Source organism: Chenopodium album, chromosome 5 (assembly GCF_948465745.1).
Source record: "Chenopodium album chromosome 5, dcCheAlbu1.1, whole genome shotgun sequence".
NCBI lineage: Eukaryota > Viridiplantae > Streptophyta > Magnoliopsida > Caryophyllales > Amaranthaceae > Chenopodium > Chenopodium album.
In genome coordinates this window covers 40248-65957 of record NC_137838.1, presented here as the reverse complement: position 1 = coordinate 65957, position 25710 = coordinate 40248, and the positions used below count along the sequence as shown (strand labels likewise).

The 25710-nt window shown below is 33.7% G+C and overlaps 4 protein-coding genes across 5 annotated transcripts; 1 reads left to right on the top strand and 3 right to left on the bottom strand.

Moving 5' to 3' along the window:
• Positions 1-2185: 2185 nt before the first annotated feature.
• On the bottom strand, positions 2186-5157 carry LOC145629921 (desiccation-related protein PCC13-62-like). The gene is made up of 3 exons (XM_081682162.1): positions 4739-5157; positions 4117-4342; positions 2186-2557 (listed from the first exon to the last, which is right to left on the bottom strand). The coding sequence occupies exons 1-3, from the start codon at positions 5089-5091 to the stop codon at positions 2186-2188; spliced, it is 951 nt and encodes a 316-aa protein (XP_081538288.1). The 5' UTR covers positions 5092-5157.
• A 2994-nt stretch (positions 5158-8151) lies between these two features.
• Positions 8152-11107, top strand: LOC145629920 (uncharacterized). 2 transcript variants are annotated; one of them, XM_081682161.1, is made up of 2 exons: positions 8152-10696; positions 10783-11107. In XM_081682161.1, the coding sequence occupies exon 1, from the start codon at positions 8342-8344 to the stop codon at positions 10352-10354; it is 2013 nt and encodes a 670-aa protein (XP_081538287.1). In that variant the 5' UTR covers positions 8152-8341; the 3' UTR covers positions 10355-10696; positions 10783-11107. The 2 variants fall into 2 exon arrangements, with proteins under 2 accessions (XP_081538287.1, XP_081538286.1); XM_081682160.1 differs by having other exon boundaries at positions 8152-10701.
• A 587-nt stretch (positions 11108-11694) lies between these two features.
• On the bottom strand, positions 11695-15757 carry LOC145631378 (protein REGULATOR OF FATTY ACID COMPOSITION 3, chloroplastic-like). The gene is made up of 5 exons (XM_081683449.1): positions 15348-15757; positions 14684-14738; positions 14546-14602; positions 13344-13421; positions 11695-12483 (listed from the first exon to the last, which is right to left on the bottom strand). The coding sequence occupies exons 1-5, from the start codon at positions 15636-15638 to the stop codon at positions 12041-12043; spliced, it is 924 nt and encodes a 307-aa protein (XP_081539575.1). The 5' UTR covers positions 15639-15757; the 3' UTR covers positions 11695-12040.
• A 712-nt stretch (positions 15758-16469) lies between these two features.
• Positions 16470-25387, bottom strand: LOC145631377 (uncharacterized). Its single transcript, XM_081683448.1, has 10 exons — positions 25086-25387; positions 21519-22360; positions 20414-20543; positions 19863-20305; positions 18881-18961; positions 18686-18784; positions 17893-18051; positions 17703-17789; positions 17363-17434; positions 16470-17165 (listed from the first exon to the last, which is right to left on the bottom strand). The coding sequence occupies exons 2-10, from the start codon at positions 22272-22274 to the stop codon at positions 16818-16820; spliced, it is 2175 nt and encodes a 724-aa protein (XP_081539574.1). The 5' UTR covers positions 22275-22360; positions 25086-25387; the 3' UTR covers positions 16470-16817.
• Between the last annotated feature and the right edge of the window lie 323 nt (positions 25388-25710).

The following is a 25710-nucleotide window of genomic DNA, read 5'->3' as shown; positions in this document are numbered from 1 at the left end:
AATTACAATATTCAAAATAAAAAATTTGTAGGGTTATAAATACATTGCATATAAGTTCTTCAGGAACTTTTCTTACATGATATTAAATCGATGTCATTAACAATTTCATCACAACTGTAAGCCCACTGAAATATAAATATCTCTTTGAAAGTTCATATCAATGTTGTAAATAAGTCATATTATATTTTGGACGAACATTCACACATACCACAATAATTATATAGAAATTAGTGCATGCAATATGCGATATCGAAATCATGATAAAATATTGAACAAAATATACAGTGAGTAATGCATCTAACAACTTCCTACACATGCAATAAGTATCTGTTAACCTATGACTCACATATGCACATGAACATAAGACTCAAAATAATGTAAGCACTGTACAGTGTGGATTTGAAAATCCATATTTCATTGAACTTCTGGTCCTTGATAAACTTATGATGATTATCATTATGTCGACATCAAAATGGACATATATTTCAGATCCCTTATTCACTAGTCCATTATCATGCATATGCATTATTTATCGGTTCCATCAACTTTGTATGTATTTGATAACAACTCTTTGAGTCTTGCCTACTCTATATTTATTTTTCCTTAAATTGTATGTCAAGTCTCATATTGCGATCAATTCAAAATGATGGCAGTATTTAGTATTTACTCATAACTTGGTGAATCCTTGTAAATTCACAAGCACTAATGAAGAGTTTGGGGGCTTATTATTAACCCACATGCCACATACTCATCAATAAACATTAATTCATTATATATATTTCCACAAAGTTAGACTTATAATATGTATTCATCAATTACTCACCAGTTCAATAACTCACTAAAATTTATAACTTGCTCAATCTTTACCTTAACAAATTTGTCTAAAACAAAATGAACATGAACATTCTAAATCCTTGCATTGTAAAATCAAAATACAGAATAAATTATATCTCTAGACAAAACTCTAAACTATAAACCTTAAAAAATATATACTAGTAGATATAATAAAATTAAAAAAATATATAAAAATAACCTTGAAAAAATGACAAAGTCTCCTAATAATTACCATCTTTAAAATCAAGGAAAAATTGGCCGCAACAACACTAATTATGACAAAGGTGCGTGTAGCAACACAACCTTTTGAGGGTGCACTGAAATCTAAACATCACAAACTATGCACTTGGGTGCACATAACAACATAAATGACATTGGAAAAATTTAGATTTTTTATTATATATTATGAAAGTGAAATCTTAAATATTTTTAATGCCTTTTTGTTTAAATATATTTTTGTTTCATTTTTTTTTAAACCATTTTTTGTTTCATTCCATTCTACTTAATTTTCCATCTCATGTAATTAAGTAACCACTAAATTGAATTATTTAAAAAAAAAATGCCATTATTTTCTATCATTTGTTTATTCAATTACTTTTTTCAACATCTCATGTGATGATTGACTTAGTTTCTCTTCCATTACAATTAATTTTTTTCCCTTTAAATTATTCTAGCTCTCTCAACCTCCACAATTGTACATCAAAAACAAGAAAATCAATTTGGCATATCCTAAAATCCAATTCTAATTTTATGTTTTGAATTAAGTATTTAAAATCATTTTGTGGGGTTTGGTATTAGAAAGTTACCTATGTATCCTGAAATCTTATAGAATAAAGGTATTCAAATGATTTTTTTTTTTTTTTAGTTTATCAATTTAGTATTTAACTAAGTGGAAAAGGAAAGGAAACTAAGTCAATCATGTGAGATCGATATTAGGAAAAAGTAATTGGAGATGCAAACAAAGGAAAATAATAGCACAACTTTTTTTTTTTTTTTTTTTGAAGGAATCCGCTTAATAAAATGGTGGAGGTTAAGAAATGCTTAAATGAAAAAAATAGATAGAAAGTAAGGCTAATTTAGTCAAGCATGATGGGAAATCATATAAGTTTAAATAATGTTTTAACAATCATATAAATAATTAATATTCCACTTTTTTCCATGGAACCTTAGTTTATTAGAGTCATTTTTGCTAATATGTGCACCCAATTACATAGTTTGTGATGTATGCCGCACCCTTAAAAAGTTGTGCTGCTACACGCACCTTTATCATAGTTGAATTGGTGTTGTTGCGGCCAATTTTTTCTAAAATCAATCAATTTAATCTATCATCATTCGAAGTAACATTCTTAGGTTAAAGATAGGATTGTGCAATGTAACCATCAGCACCTTTAGGAAAAAACCCACCAACTTTCTTCGGATCACCACTTCCATACACAATGTTTAATACTTCTATTGGACTTCTAGGGTACCCCAAAGAGTTCTCATCCCCTACAAGTATATTTCCCTTAATCTTGCCTTCTGCACCGTCTTTCTGGTCCACGAATATGCCTTCATCCCTTGAGCCTAGGTCACTCCCTAGCTTGTTCCTTAGTTTTGAAAGCCGGTTCGTGAACTCTTGCACAGTTATTTTGTAAGGTACCACCCTTTGTAATCGTCGTTGGTAGAGCAATGATCGGATCACTGCGTCTTGGCCTGATTCCACTGCTAGCAATCCTGCTACTAGCTAGTTTTATGGGAAGGGGAAGAAAATATGGGAGGTCAAAATATGAAGTAGTACGTAATTAAGAACACATACAATTTTGAAGTACGCAATATGAAGTAATCTAGTATGTATTCCTTGGATCACTGACATATTAGAAGTGACATTTTATATTAGTTCGTCTTATAATGGTATACCACTTTCTCTAATTAATTTTGAACTTTTATAGTATATATTACCTTTAATATGACCCTTGTAATTCAAACTCCAAAAAAATATTTATAAGACAAAGATTGGGTGAATGCTCAATAGTCAATAGGTAGGCAAAACAAACACTATCGAGTTGTGAAGTTGCTTATGGGAGGTCAAAGAAAATATGCATGGAGGGGTTTCCACACAAAAATTAATAATTTGTGAGCAATAGTATTTGAACCCATGACCTCATCTTCATTAAAGTTAAACTCTAACCATTACTCCAACAACAAATCTTATGATAATAAAGTTGTATTAAAAAGAGTTATTCATGTTCATAAATACAAAAATTTAAATAGCCAACTTATATGTGTATATTTTGACAACAATATAATTATAAAATTAATTTCATTTTTTTCCATTACTCAACCTTTAGTATAAGTTATACACTTATATTTAAGTATTAAAATGTGTAACCCAAATTTAAATAAAGGTTTTTTTTTTAACTAAGAAATTTGTTACTAGAAGAAATTTTAATGATACGATATAATATTTAGTTACTTCATATTAATTAATAATTAACAAATGGTCGATATTGTTTTTATAAAACCACCAATGTATGTAGGTGGCTGACATGGGCGGTTGCCGGATTGGCTAGGTGGTTGGGCTTTGGCTGGTGGGTTTTGTTCTTAATTTGTTTTTAAATTTTTTTAAAAATTCTTTTAGCCAATTGATTCGTGACACGTGTCACTTTAATTAAAAAAATAAATAAATAACTCATTCAACCGGTAACCGGTATTTGGGATTGAAGAAAAAGGAGACCCCCCAAAGTTCGGATTATTCCAGAATAAATGAAAGTTGGGATTATTTTTTCTAATTTTTCCTTTTTAATATAGTATTTTTATATGCATACAATGACCCAGGGCAGCGCCCGGGCCAAAAAACTAGTTAAGATTTAAGAGCACATACAATTAAGTATGTAATATGAAGTAATCTAGTACGTATTCCTTAGATCACTAACATATTATATTAGTTCATCTCAAAATAATAGACCACTTTCTCTAATTAATTTTGTGTACATATATTTCCTTTTATATGACCCTTGTAAGATAAAGATTGTGAATGCTCAACAGTCAACAAGCAATATAAACACTATCGAGTTATGAAGTTGTTTATACACATATTAGAGGTAAACTACGTTTACAATCTTACACTTTTAACATGATTGTCGTATACATAATTTAAAATATAAAGCATGTATCGCGTACGTGCAATTAGCTAGACGTGATAGTTAATTATTAAATAGAATAAATAGACTAACAAATCAAAATAAAGGCCAAAAATTAAGTAGTGAAGAAGGAAAACATATACAGGTACTAGCTACTGCATACTTTTCTGGATTCAACGGAAAGAAGCTTGGGAATAGTGCCCACGTAACCAGTAAGACCAACGTAGGGAATCAAATAAGAGGCAAGAAGGTAATTTATTGAATTTCTATAAGGGTCAAATGGTGGAAAGAGTGGGTGTTCAAATGCTGAGTTCACCACTTCAGTAAATTGTGCACTACTTAGATTCAATGTTGGTCTTGGAAATCCCTTCACCACTTCCTTGATTGCTCTACACACAAATAAATCATCACCTTTAGAAAAAAGGGACTATATAAAGTGAAATTAACAATTTGAACCTAATTGATCTTTTACGGTCTTCATCTTAAAACGAATAATCTTAACTTTCGATCAATTGAACAATATCCTATGCATGTTTATAGTCCATTTTGTTTAAAAGTCTATCTTGGATGGTTACTTAGCTCTCTAGTTAGTTGAGGTAAGTGAAGTATGGTTTGTGGAATTGATTATGCATGTACGTACAAAATTTCAATATTAACATGAAATTGATAAATTTTACTGATCATTTTTTTTAATGAATATAAATTTTGCTGATCATGAACATATGATAAGTTTTGTAATTATTTTTAATCTAAATAATAATAATATTAATTACAATGAAACTAACCTTAAATGACCAACTTCTTGGAGGGCAAATTGGGCGATAACATCATTAGTGAAAGGGTCAAGAAAGGCTTTTCTAACTCCAATTGGAGGAGGACCTCCCTCCGCAAGTTCAGGGGCAATTGTGTCTAATCCCCTTCCAATAGAACCCCATAAGAAAAACTCAGCTTCTAAGTATTCCAAATTCAATGGGAACTCCAAATAATTTGTATCCCATGTTGGAATATTGGATTGTACCGATTTTCTTTGGTGTTCAACAATTTTTGATGAACTACTAACACCTTTCGATAAGCATAATACATTAATTAAAATAAGAAAAGGTATTACTATCAACTTTAAGGTGAAAGGCAATGCCATTTTTTTAAGGTTAATTAATACAGTTTTAATTAATTTAACCTAAGCTCCCTCTAAAATAAGTACTAAGGTAATGTAATGTGTTATAGTTGATGAGAAATGAGAATAATGGGACCTATATTTATATATACATGGGAACAAAATCCTCTAACGTAAGCAATTGTACGTGTAAAAATTGTAGGATTTGAGGTTGTTACATTTATGCTTAGTCAAGATCCTAAGTTTATGCCTCTTGGATTATATCTTGGATTATACGAAATACTTCATATTAATTTACGACTATTTTTGGTCATACTTTTAGATTTATTGCGTTTAGGCATGTATATAGGTAGTGTAGTTCCCTAAAAGAAAAAAAAAGAAGAAGATAGTGTAGTTTGCAGTTGCCATTTATTTTGGCAAAATCTGATCTCAATTTGTTGGGTCTAATTTATTATTATATGGATGTTTGTCTTCCATTTATGACGGTGAGATTTTAAAATAATAATTCCCCCGACCTATTATGAGTAGTTTAATTTGCTACGATAAATATTACCATGATAATAGTATTAAGACATACGTTACTTTATATTTGTAACAAAAGTTTGATCTTGTTGATACGAAAGTACTATAAACTATCAAAATATATATCATATTTGATTTCGCATGTAACAAACATTTGGTTAGAGATGAAATTATCAATTAAAGGTAACTCTTATCTTGTATGTTACGAAAGTACTATAAAGTATTAAAACGTAACTTTTTATATGTAACCAAAACTTGATTAGAAATGATATTGGGTAACTCCAACCTTGTCTTCTTGTTATGAGGTATATATAGGTTATAGGCAAGTACTTATGCTCATATGTGAATAATAACATAATAATACTGGTGAACCTAAGAACTTTTTTTTTTAGTATGAAAACTCGAGAAGTGATAAGCTTGAGGCTTTTTTCAGTTCGAGTAGTAGAGGCATGTTGTGATTTAATTTACTGATCTAAGCTGAACTGAACTGATTGGAGTTGAACTGAACTGAAATGAATATTTTATGAGAGAAGGAAATTAGAAACTGAACTGAACTGATGGAACTGATCTGAAACGATGGAGCTGAACTGAACTGAAATTAAGTTGAAGAGAACATGCCCGTAGTTTGAAATTTTGAATAGCTTAAGTATATTTAATTTGTGAAATGATTAAATTATTACTAATTAATGAGGGCATGAGGGTTTATGGAAAATAATAGATGCATGCAAACATGGAGATTAAAAGGGAATATAATTAAGAATTATTAGTACTAAATACTAATAGCATATTAATATCAATCAGCATGCAATTTTTATAATAAAATTTTGAACTTACTAAGGTGGCTAACAATGGAACATCATGCGCGCCATAATTAGCCATGTTGGGATTGAATGTTCTCTAATGATATAAATATAAATAAAAGTATATTTATTAATATGGAGTATTTTATTAACACTGTTTTTTCTTATATCATCTTCTTCGTCCCTTCTTCTTCCTTCTTTTCCCATCCAGGCATCCACCTTCACCTTCTTCTCTCCTCTTTCTATTCGCCTTCATCTTCATCATCCGTACTCACCTCACCTTCCATCAAAAATACCATTTTCACCATTTTCAACGACACCGACACTTCCATCTTCTTCTTCTCCATCACCATTTTCGGCGACTTCGCCCCCAAATTAAACGAAAATTCTAAGAAAAAGGGAAAAATAAAGGACATGGTCAATCCTAGAGGATAGAGGTGTTGTGTTCCTCCAATGAAACGGACTTTGAGCTTCTGAAATCACTATTGAAGCTTCTAAAATCACCCATAACGCTCTTTTAAATCCCCAGCCTCCTTATTAAGACCTTAGTGTCATTATTCACAAAGTTAACTTCTGTTATCGCTTTCGTTAAAATAATAATAATAATAATAATAATAATAATAATAATAAAAGCGACTTTTGTCATCACTGAAAATTACAATCTTGCCCCCACTTACTGAAAATTACAATCTTGCCCCCACTCACTGAAAATAACAAAAACATGAAATTACCTCCACTTAGGCGAAGTGAATTTTATTTTATTTTATTTTATTTTTTTGATGCAAATGAGGGGCAAAGCCCCGAGGAAACAAACTAAAATAAAAGAACTACGGGGGAACAAAACGTGATAAAGCCACACCTACGACATCATCATGTAAAATTCTCCCTAAAGCTAAAGGGGGGACTTGAATCAACTCTATGTTGTTGTTCTGAGACACTCCTTGATTGGTTAGCAAATCAGCTGCTCTGTTAGCTTCTCGGTAAATATGATGAACTTCGAATTGCCAGTTAGTTTCTTCTAAAATCTTCTTGCACCTTGCAATGCTATGAACTGCTTCACCTACATAAGGATTTGCATTCTTTAATGTTAACATTAAAGCTTGGCTGTCAAGTTGAATTTGCAGTTTGCTTGGGCCCATTCTAGCTGCCAACTCTAGCCCATACTCTAGAGCCTTTACCTCAGCCAACTTGAATAAAGTGAATTTTATTCAAGTTTGGTTTACTATGTTCTACAATTATACATTCCTTCATTCTTTGTTAGGAAAATTTTGCAAATTGCAGCCATTTAAAGTTCGTATTTTGCAAATTGCAGACATTTAAATTTTTTTTTGCAAATTGCAGCCCAAAAGTTCGTACAAATTGTAAATTGCAACCCGATTCAATTTTTTCATCGTTTTACATGTTGAAAAATCTTCAGTTAAGGTTGTAGGGGTCATTTTAGTACTTAGGGACCCGAATTGAGCTCGGAATTAGCAAAAAATAACGTAAGTGTCTCATATTTACAGTTTCCCACAAATCGATACATTTTTGTTACGCAAAACGAGATATTTGCGTTATTTTTTTCTAATTCCGAGCTCAATACGGACCCTTAAGGCCTAAAATGACCCCTAAAACCTTAATGAAAGATTTTTCAACTTGTAAACCGATGAAAATATTGAATCGGGGTGCAATTTACAATTTATATGAACTTTTGGGCTGCAATTTGCAATTTTTTTTAAATGGCTGCAATTTGCAAAATACGAACTTTAAATGGCTGCAATTTGCAAATTTTCCTCTTTGTTAATTGCAAAGTTGAAGTCCACACTCTCCGGTCGCCAGCAATTGAAAACCCAACACAGCCAGCTTCCCATTCCAGGTAACAATTTCTCAGTTTTCAGAACTCCCCATTTTCTGGCCAAGTGTGTTAATTTCTGCTTAACTTTTGTTCCCAATTCGAGTTTTTGATTATAAACATGTATCTGAAAGATGGGTGCTCCTTATTATTGAAAATTCAAAAACCCTCAATTCCATTTCTTCTTAACAAAAGAAATCCAATTCCTGATCCTAAACCTTACCTTGAAACCAACAAAAACAATTTCAATGAATATACAGTAGTTAAGAATTTGAGAAAAGAATCTGATATTAGCTTAGCTTTGAGCTATTTTAAGCATATTTCCAATTCAAATTCTTTCAAACACACCCCTGAAACTTATAGAATCATGGTTCAAAAGCTTGGGAAACATGGGGATTTAGATGGGGTTCAGTATTTGTTGCAACAGATGAAATTAGAGGGTGTTAATTGTTCTGAGGAGTTGTTTATTGATTTGATTAGTTATTATAAGGATATGGGTTTAGCTGAGCAGGCCTTGAAAATGTTTTATAGGATTCGAGATTTAGATTGTAAGCCGACGGTTAAGATTTATAATCATTTGTTGGATGCTTTGCTTGCTGAGAATAGGTTTAAGATGATTAATCCCCTGTATAGTAATATGAAGAAAGATGGGGTTGAACCTAATGTGTTTACTTATAATGTGCTTTTGAAAGCATTGTGTAAAAATGGTCATGTAGATGGTGCACGCAAACTCCTTAAGGAAATGTCTAATAAGGGTTGTGCCCCCGATGATGTGAGCTATACAACAATTGTATCATCCCTTTGTAAGGGTGGGAAGGTCCAGGAAGCTAAGGAAATTGCTGAGTCTTTTGGTGCGGTTGTACCGGTTTATAATGCTTTGATTAGTGGGTATTGTCGAGATTGCAACTTTGTGGAGGCATTTGCTTTGTTGAATGAAATGGCTGAAAAAAGTGTTGATGCGAATGAGATAACATATACAATAGTAATTAATGCTCTATGTGATGCTGGGATGGTTGAGTTGTCTATGGCTATTTTAGGGAAGATGTTTTTCAGAGGATGTGAACCAAATATTTATACATTTTCTTCATTAATCAAGGGTTTTGTCTCTAGAGGTAGACTGAATGAAGGGTGTGATGTGTGGAATCGGATGGTAAGGGTGGGAGTTATGCCCAATACAGTTGCTTATAACACTTTGATACACGGTCTTTGCTCAAATAGTTCCATGGCTGAAGCCGTAGCACTTCTCCATGAAATGGAAAAAAGACATCGTATACCAAATGTGACAACCTACAGTACCCTTATAGATGGTTTCGCAAAGTCCAAGGATTTGATAGGTGCATCTGAAATATGGAATCGGATGATAAGAAGTGGTTGTCAACCCAATGTTGTCGCATATACATGCATGGTGGATGCCCTTTGTCGAGTTGAAATGTTTGATCAGGCTCAAGATCTCATTGAGTGTATGATGCAGGAAAAGTGCACCCCTAATACTTTGACATTTAACACATTTATAACAGGACTATGCCATGGTGGACGAGTTGATTGGGCTTTAAAGGTTTTTACTTCAATGGGAAGGTATGGTTGTTTACCTGACACAACTACATTCAATGAGCTTTTGGATGGCCTTTTTAAATCAAACTGTTTGGAAGAGGCTTTTGGGCTATTTAGGGAGATGGAAAAACTGGAGATCAAGTGGAATCTAACAACTTGCAATACGACTATACATGGTCTTTGTCAACTGGGTAGGTTTAAAGAAGCGCTGGTGGTGGTAGGAAGAATGTTGAGAAAGGGAAATAAACCTGACAAAATTACTTTCAACACCCTAATTAATGCCTACTGTCAGCATGGTGACATCAACGGAGCCATTCAACTAATGGATGTAATGAAGGCAGGAGAATGGCGCCCAGACTTGGTTTCTTATACTTGTCTTGTATGTGGCTATTGTAAATGGAATGATACAGATAATGCTACAGTTTTGCTTCAAAGGGTGATGGATGAAGGATTTGCTCCAAATATTACCTCATGGGAGGATTTAGTTCGAACATTATTCAGCAAATCTGACATTTTCTACCAAGAATCAATAAATAAACTGGATATGGTAGCAGGACTTTCACACAGAAGTTCTGTGCACTAATTCCTTCTGTGCTAAGGTATATTGGGTTGAGAATCACTACCTTGGCTTTTTTACTATGACAATGGGAAAATATTCTAGCAACCTAATCCTTTTAGGGAATGATATACATCCTATAGCTCTAAGTTTGTAACAGAGTTTTTAGTTTTTGTGTACATAGAAAATGCCCTACTGTACTGTGATAATCTTGCAGCCCTTTCCTCTCAAAACAAATTACATACATTCTGTGGAAATTAAGACTGTCAAGGGATGACTCTTAGAGTTAATCTTGCCATCTGAACCAAATCCCGGGTATTGCTGTTGGTTCTAGCTGGTGCATTCAGATAATTTGGAGCAGGTTAGAAGGTAGGGTATGTTTCTAGTCTCTCTCATTAATGTTACTATGAGAAAGAGGATCTCAGCAAATGTCTGATACTCTTTTGTTCTTTCAGAAATATCATGTGAAGAGAAACAACAGCTGTCCGCAATTTTAAATACTGAAGATTGAAACATGACTGTCCATTACAACTTACAGCCTTACAGGGTATGAATTGTTATCCTAGAAGCATTAATTTCTATTAAATCTTGTCTACCTAAATATGAGCTATCCTTAGTGAGTTGGATAACTAATACAAGTGCTTGTTTTCTGGAATTTTATTTTTAAAGTACTCCGTAGGACATATTTTCATTTAGAGTACACTGGTCAAAGTTTTGATATTCATAATTAGACAGGTGAATTATTGTGTCATTTTTGCTGGAAATTTGTGATCTACTGCTGTTAAGCTAAGGAAGTCTTATGGAGGCTGTGTAGTTTGTATGATCAGTTACCTTACATAATTTCTTCATATGCAAACCTATGCTGCGTTATAATATGCATGAAATCGTCTTCTTTTATAAGCTCATCATCCAAGAGCCAATAATACATGGTTTAGAAGGCATGATAGTGGGGCATTGACTATGCATGCTAAGGCTTCTTAGTTGTGTTCAATTTCAGGCAAACCTATGCTGCTTTATAATATTTTAAACTAGGTTCAGAAAGTTAAGTAGCTTTCTTAATTATTGGTTGAGTGTTATCTCTCCAGGGATCAAGCATTGGTATCTAGAGCTTTGAACTGTATTTTCCAGGAAGTACTTTTATAAAAGCAAGCATACATCTATGTAGGTTTGATCTGTCACAAAGCGAGTGTTATTTAGGGTTTGATCTGTTACAAAGCGAGTGTTATTTAGGGTTTGATCTGTCACAAAGCGAGTGTTATTTAGGGTTTGATCTGTCACACTCGCTCATAAAAGCATGCATACATCTATGTAGTTTTGATCTGTCACAAAGCAGGTAGTGCAGTGGTCAGACTGCTAAAGATTGCTACTTGAATAAATCAACCAAAATACTTCGTATTGAATAAATAGGCACATAGCATAATAGCAGCAGATGACAAACATAAATTGTGCTACAGGGCCACAGGGGAGTCCACAAACAGATCAGCTACTCTTACAGCTTTACGTTATCATATTCAAATACAGTAGAAGCATATCACGCTTCATGTGCTTCAACCACAAGGATGCATAATTATATTAATCGATCTCTCTTTGAGATAACCATCAGACAGTTACCAGCATTCTTGAACAAAAATGGTCAGGGCTTGTTCTAGCAGTTGTGTCTGATGTCCTGAGCTTTTCTGACAGCACAATCCTAAGATAATACATACTGAGGTCTTATCTAATTGCCTGCTCACGTTTTAGGTTCTCTTTGCCCTTATTATCAGTCCCTTTGATAGCATAATTGTTGTTAACATCTTCATTAGTAGCGGTATCATCTTCATCGCCTTCAAATTCTTCGTCATCCTCATCATACCACTCATCATCATCATCATCGTAGTCTACTTCAAACTCATCTGTCATGTCAGCTCGTAGTGTATGAAACTCCGGAGGGGGTGGGCAATCTTCCGTGATCGCCTTCTCTCTTTTAATCACAAGATGACGAATCACTCTCTCATCCTGGTCTAACATCTGCTTGAAGTCATTTATCCACTGGGCTGGCAGCTCAAAATTCATCAATATATAGTGGGCATGTGTTGTCTTTTGTATCTTGTAAGCTAGTCTTCGCATACCCCAATCGCTAAACCTCCAAACTCTGCCTTTCTTCTCCCTTAAAAAGTCTGCAAAAGTATGTGCTATGAGGAACACTGTCGAGTTTAAGAAACATTTCAGGCCTACAAGAGAGCTCAATTTCTAAGATATATATGAATTATGTCACATTGTGTTAAACTACAACCAAATCATGCCATTGCTAGATTAAAAATTCAAGGGTAGCTGATGCAGCATTCTTTTCAATAAACAAAGGAAATAATATTGCAGAATCATATACCTAAATCATGCATGAATCTGAAAGAGTGAGCAAAGTGTGACACTGTGAGACATACAATGTTAAAACCAATAGCACCACTTAAACTGTAGTCTAAACCCTCTAAAACAAACAGTCCTTATCTGTTTATTTGAAACTCAGTAGGATCAAATTTTCCTTCATCAAACTAATTAGTTTCCTGTCACTATGCCTGTCATTTAAATAATAATAAAAAAAATTCAAAAAAAAATTGCTTCATGCCATTTACATTAGCAAACTTCAATTTTCAAACAAAAATGCCAATCAAACTAAAAGATGGTTTCAAAATTGCATTAATAACCGATTGCAATTGGTGTTAGTTGATAAATAAAATTTTTGCCTTTTCTCAGGAAAAAAAAAGACATTTATTAAAGTGTTAATTTTGTTGAAACTCAAACAGACATTAATGCACATGACATTTGTAGTGAGACATCAGACATGTAACTCCATAAATCTTCTACTGAGCTTTATGGAATGGTTCAAGTTCTCCAACAGTAAGGAAATTGAACAGGCATGGCCCACTTAGCACATTGCAAGTTTGCAATAGCAAGCATTGATGTCAAAAATGAGAGAAGAAATCCATCAGACACTAAAGGCAATGTTTGATATAAAAAGAAATACATAGCAATTAATTACCTTGTATCTTGGAATTCACATCTTCAACCTTGTCCTTATAGTCTTGATGGATTAAATAAACCACTTCATAGTGACGCACTGTATCAGACAAGGGAAAATATAGATGAGGATATAGCTTCTGAAGGTCATATAAAGAAGCGCAGTATTAGCTCTAGACTTGTAACGTTGTAAGAGTACTTCTATGCGTGAAACCAAACAGGGGATAATTACATAAAAACAGCAAAAGAAATGTCAGAAGAAATCAGAAGTATCTTTGTTTCTTCATTATTCTCTCTTTACTGCCTTCATCTTTCCTTAACTAGTGATTGTATAGCAGTACAGGCACTTGCACAGGTGCGCATTCCATTAGAAATATCTATGAGGAAGGCAAGAACTCCTAGGATAATGTATTTAGATCAACTCTCAGTTAATAAAGGCTCCCCCCCACCCCCCCACCCCCCCCAAAAAAAAAAAAAAAAAAAAAAAAACTTTTTTTTACAAAAACACAAGGGTTTATTAAAACAAATCAACTGATTTTGGCTTCATTTTGATTCCAGCTTCACACAGCAATAAGTCCACTTAGTTGGACAGGAGAAAAGTTCTTTAGGGAAAATATTAACTTTTTATAACTAAAATTTTTTAGTCAAATTATTCCTCTATTAAATTTGGAGATGGTGTTCAATTGTTCATAGCTCTATTCTTTGATAAATACAAGTACCAGCAACATGGTGAATCCACACAAAATAATGTGCAATTTGACTACACAAACTTGCAAGATAATCTAGAGTCCGGACAGAACAAAAAAATAAGACGAATATATGGTACATGGAACTCCCTTACTTCAGTTTCATTGTTTTAGAGCTGCTAGTTAGTTAATTTTAATCTGTTCAATTGCAATAAAATGTATACTATAGCTGTTTTATCACCGTGTCAAAAACTACAAAAAAGTACATGGCATTGGCAAGTAAAAAATCAACGCGGACTGAAAAAAAAAATGGCCAGAAACAAGAAGGGTAATAGCAATATTACCACTCGAGCAACATCATTCGTCGATTTTATTCTTTTCATTTGGGGGATGTGTAACAAAGAGGAGTACATGTATAGTCTTTCACATCACTTGTAGCCTTGTGGACTGTGGCCTTTAAGTTGTGAAATACTGAATTACTGATAGCCAACATAAATTCTCAAATGGACTAATAAACTGAAATGTTGAATGGGCTTACTCTGATCAACATTCAAATCACTTTCCAGCTGAAGGTTTAGAAATTCAAATAGTTCTTCTGCAAAAGAAACAGATAGATTTAGCCATAGCTAAACTTATTTTACACAAAGGGACAGAATCTCAAATTTAAATCACTTACGCTCTTCATCATCAGCAAATTCAGGCAGAGCTCTACCATCATCCTGAACATTTTTCTGAAAAACACAAGGAAATATATAAGTAGTTTAGTTGAGTTTACTTATGAAATCGAACATTGAAGTCATCACTCAACTATAATAAGCAATCTAGAAATTCCAGCAACATCAATTGTGAGCACACTTTTGAGCTCACAACTTCGTTACCAAGACTCTTCATTTCACCCAAGTACCCATTGTCATATCTCTAACAAACTGACATGGGTAATGACACTTCAAAACATAACTTTGGGCCAAAATCATGAAAACTTTTCACATAATATCTGAGTCCAACACTTAGACATGTACCAGTGTCTAAGTAGCTAAGTCCAAGTAACATAGTATAACCAATGCTAACCTATAAAGTACTTCACCCGAGGAAGACAAAAATATTACAAAATCAATTACATGTACAGAAATAATTAACGATAATCAAAATTTCCAACTTCATTACGCAGAAATTAGGATCCAGCTAAATAAATTTGAGAAGCTAACAAATTACTCAACAAAAACACCCTCAAATATCATAAAATTATGCCGAAACTAAGAATACAAACAATTTCAAATACACAATTACAAATAGAAATTACAAAATAGGAAGCAAAATTAATGAAAAGATTGAAAGTAAACCTCTCTAAGTAAGACAGCTTCAGGAAAAGGGCCAATAGCTTCATCAGGTTTAGGAGCAAAATTATGAGAGTCAATCTTATTGTTCTTGCTCTTTTTATCGTCACCCGTTTTAGCTTCCACCATTAATGACCTTCTAAAAAGTACCTTATTTGATGAAATTGGTCCAAAAGATGAGTACCCATTTCGAAATTTGAAGTAATAATTGTGCGACGAAGAAAACCCAGATGAATTTTTAGGGAGAGGAGAGAGAAAAGTGGTAGCTTTGGAGGATGAACCAAAAAGGGTCTCCATTGGAATTGAGTAATGGAGAATTGGGGGTTGCCTGTGGAATATGGATAACACTGGGAGCGCGCCTTCTTCTACTGGAGTAGGAAAAATAGGGATACTATTGACCTATTGTTACTAACTTACTAGAGATGATTTAGAACTAACTGCGATAGCCTTTTGACTTGTGCAATAATTTCTCCTTTTTATTAATATTGCAACAATAAACTTTTTGTACTATTCATCATTCTTATTTGACCATATAATATGATTTATACGTTAGCAAGTCACGTGAGATCTTGTTGGATTCGTCTCATAAAATACTTTCATAATATCAACTTTTTAAATTTTTACTCTTATACAATTATTGATATTTAGCGTATAAAATGTGTTTTAGGATGCGTAATTTCCTCTTTGTTGCAATATTAATAGAACGGAGGAAGTATAAAACTTGTTAATGATGGATGTATTACATGTACGGAGTATTATGTATAGTGATAAGTATTTTATACAAAGTATATTTTAGAATTTGGTGCAAAGTTCATATCAATTTAACAACATCATGTGTACTTTGATATAATGTTACTCCATTTTATTGATTTATCCTACTTATTATAACCCTTATAACTATATTATTTCCCTTATCCCTTATAAAAAAAAATTTAGGAGCACATATATATTTCATTTATTAGTGATTTGCATTTGAATGAATCAAATGAGGCCCAACACTTTCCACAGCCAAAAACTAGTAAGAAGTGCTAAAAAGATTGAAGATTAAACACGTTGGCTTAGAACTAGCTTCGGTCACAGACAAATTACTGATATAGTGATATGCAGCAAAATTTCCTAACGCTTAACTTGACATTTTAAAGTTGCATTAGATTAGATAATATAAGAAAATCAGAATTAAATTTACAAGGCTAGGTTGGTAAACTTCTATATTTTTTTGCCTGTTGATCTTACGATTCCGGAAAACAGAACAGCCATTTCTTTCAGAGCATTACATTCTGTCTTGTATAATGATAATCTAAAGACTGTCAAACAACAGAAAATATACAACCTGCGCATGGCTTTTTCAATTGCAGTGTACATTTTCACACCACATTACAAGACCGGGTATTCGACATGTCGAATCTCTTCATTTACACTCTCTCCTGCTCTCTCACAGGAATTAAGATGGGTCCATAAAAGGAAGATTGGTTAAGTTTACCACGGTTTTTTACCCTTTTTCTTTTTCCTACTGCTGCTAGCACTACCACCACCACTAGTATTTGCACTACCAGTTTTTGTGTCGTTTTTGGTGCTACTTTGTGAACTCTCATTCGGATTAACCCCATCAAAGTTCTCAAACATTCCTGATTGCATAGCGTTCTGTAACCACTCAAAGAACTCTTCCTCACTCATATTTTCTTCCATATTTGCTGCTGCTGCTGCTGCTGCCTCCGCCCCACCACCTCTATGTGATGTAGACGATCCTTTCCCAAAACTGTTCTTTGTTATGCTAGTGTTAACATGAAAACTTGGTTTGTGTGAGTTAGCCGGGCATCTCAATCCCTACAATGAAAATTTGCAGCAGTAGAAAGTCAAGCTCATGGAAGATGCAAAGATTGCAAAGAATGAACCAGTATTCATAGCATCATTGCAGGGAACAAAAAATTGAAATTTTCTTCCTGAATTCCAAAATATTGATTACAGATAATATTTCCAATACATCATGAATCCGAGTTTCCTACAAGGGCTAGGATATATACCTGACAAATATACCACTCAGTGGCATCATATACTCTGCCATCGGCACAAACATATGCAACAGGTACATCAACCTGCAGGTCGTTTACATCAAAATCAAATGAAAAACCTCCAGTTGGAGCAAAAATAAATGCATCTTTTTCATGTGAGAGACAATTGCATGAAACAGAAATATTCACACTCAGCATTTATTCAACATAATATTCTACTACAAGCTTACACATCTTCCTTGTCTTTTCATTTTGTATGCTTTTGAGAGAAGGGAGGAGACCGGAAAATAAGGTAAAACTAAATATCAGCACCATGTCATCATAAGATATAAATATGTGTTGTCTGTAATACCTTCCGTAGTATTCCGAAAAGCAAAGGTTGGGAAGACTGTTCAACCCATCCATCCCCATCTTTAGCTTGATGTAATTCCTCACAATCCTTCAGCATTTTATACGCAATCAGCATATACATATCAATAATAAAGAGGTAAGTTGTTCTCTACAGGAGCTGTGATAGAAAAACTAGGATAAACAGCACAAACCTGGCACCATCTTGCTTTTAATTTAGATTTCTTTGTTTGGAACCATATATGAAAGCTCCCACACTTCTTGCATGCAATTCTTCTTGCCTCCCCTAGAGGGTCTTTTCCATCCCCCTCTGAGCGTGCAAAACCATTAGGAAAGAAGCCATGACGTCCACTCTACAAATCAAAATATTCCAAAATTAAGGCTAAAAACTTACATTGCACGCTTAGTTTAAGTTTCTTTGCAAAATCAGCTCATGTTAAAACCGAAAGTTTCCCAATTGAATAGAAGTTGTGAGTCCAAATGAAGGGACAATGAATTTGTTTCTTCTTGGAATGTTGAAATTATAAAAATGAATTGTTTAATGAAGAAAATTGTGTAAATTATTAACTTTGGAAAGCCAAAGCAGAGAAGTGCACCATGAATCTTATTACAATCAATTTCTGTTATTAGGGGCTTTTTTCCCTTTTCGCGAGAATACTAAAACTTAGTACTCTATGACTAGACCACTATTTCTATTAGAATCAATATGTTACTTGTAAAATTACAGGTTTTTTTTATTTCTAGTCATTTTTTACTTCAAATAACATATTTTTGCAGGTCTATTAACGAGTGAGTAACCATCCTGATTCAGGTTAGATAGAGGTGAAAGGAAAAGGCTGCAAAAATTTGGAACTCCCACACTCCATTGGTCAGATCCAAACAGATTATTATTGATCGCAGTTGCTCTTAAGATGACAAATCATAGGGTAACCAAAGATGAACTAAATCTGTATAAAGGGACATCAAAATTATACAAACAAATCAAACCTTTTGAGAAGAACGCTGAAACCGGCAGAAATAACTCAGTAACTCTTCCTTCCTAAGTTCATCATCGTAAGCTTTTCGCTTCAAAGAATCTAGCAAAACCTATAAGAACAATACAACTTCATTAAACTTCCCAACAAGTTATAAGAAGCTAAAGTTAAACTCTGCATAACACCAAAAGAACAGAGAGTATATTACCTCATATGCATTTTGAAGTTTCTTAAAAGCTTCTGCAGCCTTTTCATTTCCCATATTTTTATCAGGATGAACAAGCATAGCCTGATGAAAAAAATAAATAAATAAATAAATAAAATAAAATTAAATAAATAAATAAATTTACTGAAAAGGAAGTATGTATTAAAGAGCTGTACACAAGCAGAATAATAGTGTTAAAAAGAAAAACAAGCATGGTGCTCAGGGAACCTCCAAACAATGAGAACTAATCCCAAACAATCCTTCCATGTTCCATGATTAACAACTTAATGGTATGACTTTTTTACACATATATTCATTACTACAGTTGTGTTATTTCTATCATCTTCCCAGCACTTAATTTGAGTAAGGTTACATTAAGAAATCAAATCATAAACTATACTTTATTAAAGGAAAGGTGGCAACTTTTTGGGACATCAAAATAGTGCAAGTGGTAATCAATTTCATATGGAGACACATATAAGGTTATAAACCCATCACCCAAAAGCAAACTGTAATGGATTGGGTCAGCAGGGTCAACGGGGTCAACGGCTCCAAGGAACCACCACTTTTGGTGTATTCCAGGCGCGCAAAACAGGGACAGCAAAGGTCAATTGTTGGAAGGAACAATGAGCAACAAGACAAAGCTAATTAAAGGGAAGTTAAGAAAAGAAAGCAGCTCCCTTTAATCATGACTATTGTGGGTTTCTGTTTTAGTTAATTAAGGTCACATGTATTATCTATGCCTTGAGTATAAGTATTGTAATGTAGCAGTAGTAGAAATCATCCAGAAAATTGAGTGTAAACACTAGAGAGATTTGTAGCATAAAGCTACTGTGAGATTCATAACCTCAAGTTATGCTTATCCGTTGTAATTCAATCATCCATTAATCAAAATACTCAAGCATTCGACCTTAATTATAAGTAATTGCGTTTATTACATTAAGCTGAGATCAATCTATAACACAAACACAGAACATTATTGTACCTTTTTTCTGTACTCTTTCTTCAGTACAGACTCATCTACTTGCTGATACCGAGACAAGCCCAATGCTGAGTAGTGATCAGTACAATTTAACAAACGAACAACTTCATCTTCAGATGTAATCTCAGAATCAGCCCCACTGGTAGAAGCAACACCAGCATTACGATCCATTGACTTTCCTGAACCAACGTCCGGGTACTGAAACTGTGCTTCACCGTTAAAAAAGCTTCGATCACCTTGAACTCCATCTGCTCGTTCAGATGACTTACTTTTCCGTTCATCTATGTTATTTTTCAGGAAGTATATAAGTGCATCACTTGAAATGAATGACAGATTGAAACCCAAAAGCACCCCAAGCCATCCAACATATGCCCAAGCACAATATACTGAATATACAGTAAGAACTGATAAGGAAATGCGTTCACGACTCAATATAAATGCCAATCCTGCATAGTTTACGTGAACCAGAAGAATGTCAAATTTATGGAAAAAATAGTTGAATATTCCAAGATATAAAGTCAATTCGAACCCGTGAAAAGATTAAGAGCCATCACCGGCAAGAACGATGACAAGAGATGTCGTCCAAAAACTTCCATATATCCATAGGAATACTCCTCCAGTAATCAAGATTACCAACAATGAAATGATGTAGCCCACCAAAACTCCAATTAATGCAGCAAAAGCCTGCATAGAAATTTGTCACTAAGGAAGTGGTACATCCTATAATCCCATAAGGTAAACATGGGTACTGTAGTTGCATTTTCATCATGGAAGCAAATTAAAAATTGTTCCTTCAAGCGAATATGAACATCAACATTCAGTGAATATGGTTCTTAAAACAGTTGGAAGACCATACAACTTCACTAATGTCAAAATCTAGCCACATTATTCTAGACAATGCTCAAGTACGCTCCTTTAGGATGTCCCTGTCTCCTTGATGACCTCACAGATACAGAATTTTTATTTTGTGGGGTAATTAAAGATAGAAAAATACATAGCTGCAAAAGATCAGAGGCGAATATTATTCACTTTAAATTTGGTACGAACAACCCCTCATATGTACATGTTAAATCTAGATTAGCCCGTGAAACACACTTGAACAAACCCCTTGAGCAGAAGAAAGCATGGAATCTATAGCTATATTTATAATAATATTATTAAAATTCATATGGACAACTTGCTAACGCCATGTGTCACCCTTCCTTATGATTTAGTGCCACATATGCACCATGTGTCACCCTATGTGTCATCACCCTTCTCTCACCACATTGCATTGTAGTAATGTTTAGTCACTTCGAAAGTTCTTCATTGACATGACTTTAATTTTCTATAATAATGTTTAGTTTACTTGAAAAACTATTCATATGTATAACCTACCAATTTAAATTTGACATATCTTGTATATATTAATGAAAGATTATTATATTTTTCATTCACTTATAAATATTGTTCAACATTAACCTTTCTTACTTAATTTTGATCAAACTTATAAATGTATAATGTACCGGGGCATTGCCGGGTCAATAACTATATATATATATATATATATATATATATATATATATATATATATATATATATATATAATTCTTATAAATGTATAATGAAAAGGACCCAGTTTAAAGTTTAGACAATGATATAGGTGAACAAAGGGCTTACCAACACCAATAGAAACTTGAACATCCCAATCATTGCAATGACGGAAAGTATGCTGAACCACAGGATAGAAAAGAAGGAAGTTGTTCCCATCCGCAGAAAGGAGTCCATGCCACGAAAAGCACAATCCAACCAAACCATTGACACAAGGAGCAGAATGTTGCCGAGATGGAAAAGCCACTTCAGAACAACAGGATATGTGTGAACAAGTTTTAATTGTATATACTTACGAACTCTGTAAACATTTCTCACTACAGCAGCGAAAACTGGTTGTTGCCTTTCCAGCCATCCACGAGATATCCTTAAGATAGACAGGGCATAATGTCTCAGGTTTTCAAGTACCATCATACGAAAAATCTCCAATTTATCAGTTCTACCAGCTATAAAAGATCCATTTACGCTATGATTATCAGCACCATCATGATTTCCTGAGCTACCGTTACTGACATGTGATGTATTAAAGTCCCTTGAAAGCTTTTCCATACTCTCTCCAGAGACACTGTTGTCAGGGACTGAGGAGCCAAATGCTACACCATCAACCTTAAGCTCACCTTTCTTGGAAACATTTTTAGATTTTTTGTTCTTTTTTCCCCCATCTCCTGCAGCAGAGGTCCTACTAGCACAGTCAGTCAGCGGAGACTTAAGATGTTCACCACTTAGAAGCTCATCAACAAAACCTTTAACATCTGGGTCCTTTTTTTTACTCTTTGAAGAAGTCTGATCAATACCCCTTTTCGGTTGATTTCCTCTCCGAGCCATGAATAGCAGTTTGCAAGTTGTTTGCACAAATAAATAAAATACCTTATCGCATGATCATCACGCAGCATACAGTACAATATTCTTACCTGAAATAATAAGTGGTGTACATTCAGATAAAAAATAAATAAATAAAAAATTACTTGATGCAATTTCATTATCATTACGTACACACACAGCATGTAAAAAAAAAGGATGGAATAAACAAATGTCATTCAGATTTAAGAACTCGTGACAGGCATGGTGTGTCCATGAATTAAACTCGACTATTTTATTAAAAAAAAAATTCCAAATCATAAAAGTAAGGTATTCATCAATTGCCGGTTCAATTTGAGCTAGTAACTCAAAAGCAATGAAGAAAGGGATCTTCCATTAAGCGAAAAGTATTAGGTCTACATTGATAAGGTAATCTATCTATCTGTATATTGTATATAGATGAAATGTACAATATATAAAGGAAATTTAGCTATTTAATTGATAATTTTCAACAACAACAACAAAGCCTTAGCCCCAAAATGATTTGGGGTAGGCTAACATGAATCGTCATAAGGAATCATACAATATAAAGAAACGGACATAACAAAATCATCATTTAAATTAATTTGAAAACAGGTGAATAAAGTGAGTAAACGAAAGAGCATTTAAGAAAAATAAGGAAGTTGTAAAGGAGAATCATGAATAAAATTCAAGAAAGTTTTAAGAGAATGGTTAAAATGTTAAGTTAAAAACATAAAGGTTTGAGAAAATTTTAGCAAAAGAAAACAATACAGTTCATAAAACATCGGTGGGCTAAAATAAACTTTAAAACAAATATAAATTAAAAAGTTAAATATACGACACGTCGTTGAAGTGAATTTTCTCTCTCCACATCGCCCTATCCAATAGCATATTTCCTCAATCCCCAAAACACCATAATTTTCACACTTAAATATTTTTCATAAAGTGAAAATAAACGAAGATAATAACAAATTCTATTGTTATAGTAATTTAATACTCCTAGAAACACCCTGCAAAACCAAGTACCTATTTACAGTAGGAAATACTATTGCAAATAAGGTTGATTTTGGTCATCAGGTTAGTTTTTTGTGTATTGAGTTCACTCTTTTCCATGGAATTACAAAATAAACAGTGGCGGATCCAGAAATTTCAAAATGGGGGTCGAAATTTTTTTAAAATTATATAACCTAAATAGATGTGGACCATGTTGATCAATATTAATGTTTCAATATTTTGTGGTTTTCTTACTTTAATTCACATTTAGCATGTTAGTCTATATACATCCTCCGTTCATTTAACACTGCAACATGAGGGTAATTACGCTTCTCAAAGCACAATTTAACCCTTAAAAAACTTTAATTATATAATAATAACAATAATAGTAACAAAATAATAAAGACGAGTCTAACAAAATATAAAGTGGCTATTTTTCTTTACTATACTATCTTTTATAGATTTACGGTAATTTATGGTCAAAGTTTTTCAAGTTTGACCTAAAAATAATCACAATATATGGTTACAGAAGAGTGTGAATAGTGTATAAAGTGCAAACGTTGTAAAATTTAAAAAACGGAAATATGTGTAAAAATGGAGATGCTGCTATTTTACATGACACTGAGGTGGGCTTGGGGGCTGTTATAAGAGACTCTACTGGAACTGTCCTTGCTACTGCTGTTAGAAGGCGAGTTGGGAAATGGGAGCCGAGTGTTGCGGAGGCTGCTGCTGCATGTTTTGGTTTGGAATTAGCAAGTCGTTTCGGCTATCAAAAAGTATGGTTGGAAAGTGACTCACTTGGGATAGTGCAAAAGATCAGAGGCAAGCAGGAAGGTTTTAACTATATTTTTCTGTTTACAGATTATGCTTGTAGAATTGCATCTTCTTTTGAGTATTTTCTTTGTAGTCGTGTCAGAAGGAGAGGGGGGGGGGGGGTAACACATTAGCTCATTTAATTGCTAGAAGTTGTCCTCCTACTGTGATGGAGCATGTAACTTTGGAACCGTTCCCGCAAAGCATGTAACAGCTTTACATAAATACCCCGTACCCTCTTCTCCAATGAGTAGCTACAACCAAGTTAATTTGCTATTTTTTCTACTTCCTTTCCTCACCCTCAAAGCTTTTATCTTCAATTCTTACAAATTCCTCCATACAGAGTAAAGCACTTAGTATCTTACAGCTCCAACAGCTGCACAGAGAATTACAGACAGCACGCGACAAAACCATCAATTGTCAAATGCCAGCTGTCTTTTCACTCACTTGTGACTGTCCTCAACTCCAATTAATCAGTTTACTCTATTCACTGAGGTTAATTCTTGGCAGAAATTCCATCAACATTCCTCCAACAATATTATTAAAATATCCACTCCCCTAAGCTTACAATACCGCAAAACTTCCCAACCTAGATAATCTAAGAGCTCTAAAAGACACAATTAACAATTCATTGCCACAATTTAGTTTCAGGTCTCCTCCTAATCTCTAATTCTTTGCTTCTTTCCATCCTACCCAACCTTTCAATCAATTCAAACCCATCAACTCAATCAAAACAAGTTTCGTACAAAAATTGAAAAATTGCAACTTGGATCAACTAAAACACACACAATTCTCAATTACATAGCATCAAATTAACCAATGCCCAATTCAATACTAGAACAAAACCCACAAAATCAAGAACGGAAGTTTTGTAACAAACAAAATCAAAGCAATTCAAAATATGACCAATCACAAAAAACAGCAAAAAAAATACCCAGAAAAGTTCCATAAAACCCAACAAAATATAATAATAAAAAAAAAGGGAATAGTTCATTCAATTCAGAGAATTACCTGCTAAACGATTAGGGTTTAAGAGCAATCGAAAATCGGCGTAGTAGTGAAGCATCAAAGATCGCGTCGAAGTAAGTAGGTTAGCAGCAACTCATTCCTCCAAACAAAGAATTTTTGGCGGAGAAAGAAGAGAGAAATTAACAAAATTGATTAAAAATAGAAATATAAATAGCAGTGATATCCACTGCAAAACTGCGTAACTACGACTTTAGGAAGCTAAACACTTTCTCTCTCCTCGTTTTTTGTTGATGGAGCTTGGGGAAGGGATGCTGGCAAGTTTTGGCCTTTCGTTTTTTCCTGTCTTTTGCCCTTGAAAGTGGAGTTTTTCTGGACTAGTTATTAGTGTGTTATATTCAAAATTAGTTGTCACATTATTGGTAGAAAATTTTGACATTTGCTAACAAAAAAAACACCTCGCTTTACGTTTACTATCGGTTTATTTTTTTTCTTTTTTTTTACTATCAATTTACAAAAAAATTAAAAACAAAAACCAGCCACCCAAAACACCTTAGCCACCCTCCCCCTCCTACCGCCGGCGCCACCTCCCCATGGTCCTCCACCTCGCCGGCGGAAAACTCCACAAAAACCACTCTTCCTCCTTCTCCTTCACACACATTCTCCACTC

Bases quoted from the DNA above. Each gene is read 5' to 3' on its own strand.
- LOC145629921 (XM_081682162.1), bottom strand. From the start codon at position 5,091: ATGGCATTGCCTTTCACCTTAAAGTTGATAGTAATACCTTTTCTTATT. The intron at 4,343-4,738 runs GTTAGTTTCATT...ATTTGTGTGTAG, and splicing joins CAAGAAGTTGGTCATTTAAG to AGCAATCAAGGAAGTGGTGA. The intron at 2,558-4,116 runs GTATGCAGTAGC...CCATAAAACTAG, and splicing joins TTTCCGTTGAATCCAGAAAA to CTAGTAGCAGGATTGCTAGC.
- LOC145629920 (XM_081682161.1), top strand. From the start codon at position 8,342: ATGTATCTGAAAGATGGGTGCTCCTTATTATTGAAAATTCAAAAACCC.
- LOC145631378 (XM_081683449.1), bottom strand. From the start codon at position 15,638: ATGGAGACCCTTTTTGGTTCATCCTCCAAAGCTACCACTTTTCTCTCT. The intron at 14,739-15,347 runs GTTTACTTTCAA...TGTGTTTTTCAG, and splicing joins AAGCTGTCTTACTTAGAGAG to AAAAATGTTCAGGATGATGG. The intron at 13,422-14,545 runs GTAAGCCCATTC...TGTCTGATACAG, and splicing joins TGATTTGAATGTTGATCAGA to TGCGTCACTATGAAGTGGTT.
- LOC145631377 (XM_081683448.1), bottom strand. From the start codon at position 22,274: ATGGCTCGGAGAGGAAATCAACCGAAAAGGGGTATTGATCAGACTTCT. The intron at 18,962-19,862 runs GTACAATAATGT...TTTTTTCATCAG, and splicing joins AGAAAGAGTACAGAAAAAAG to GCTATGCTTGTTCATCCTGA. The intron at 17,790-17,892 runs GTTTGTGCTGTT...AAAATGCTGAAG, and splicing joins TAAAAGCAAGATGGTGCCAG to GATTGTGAGGAATTACATCA.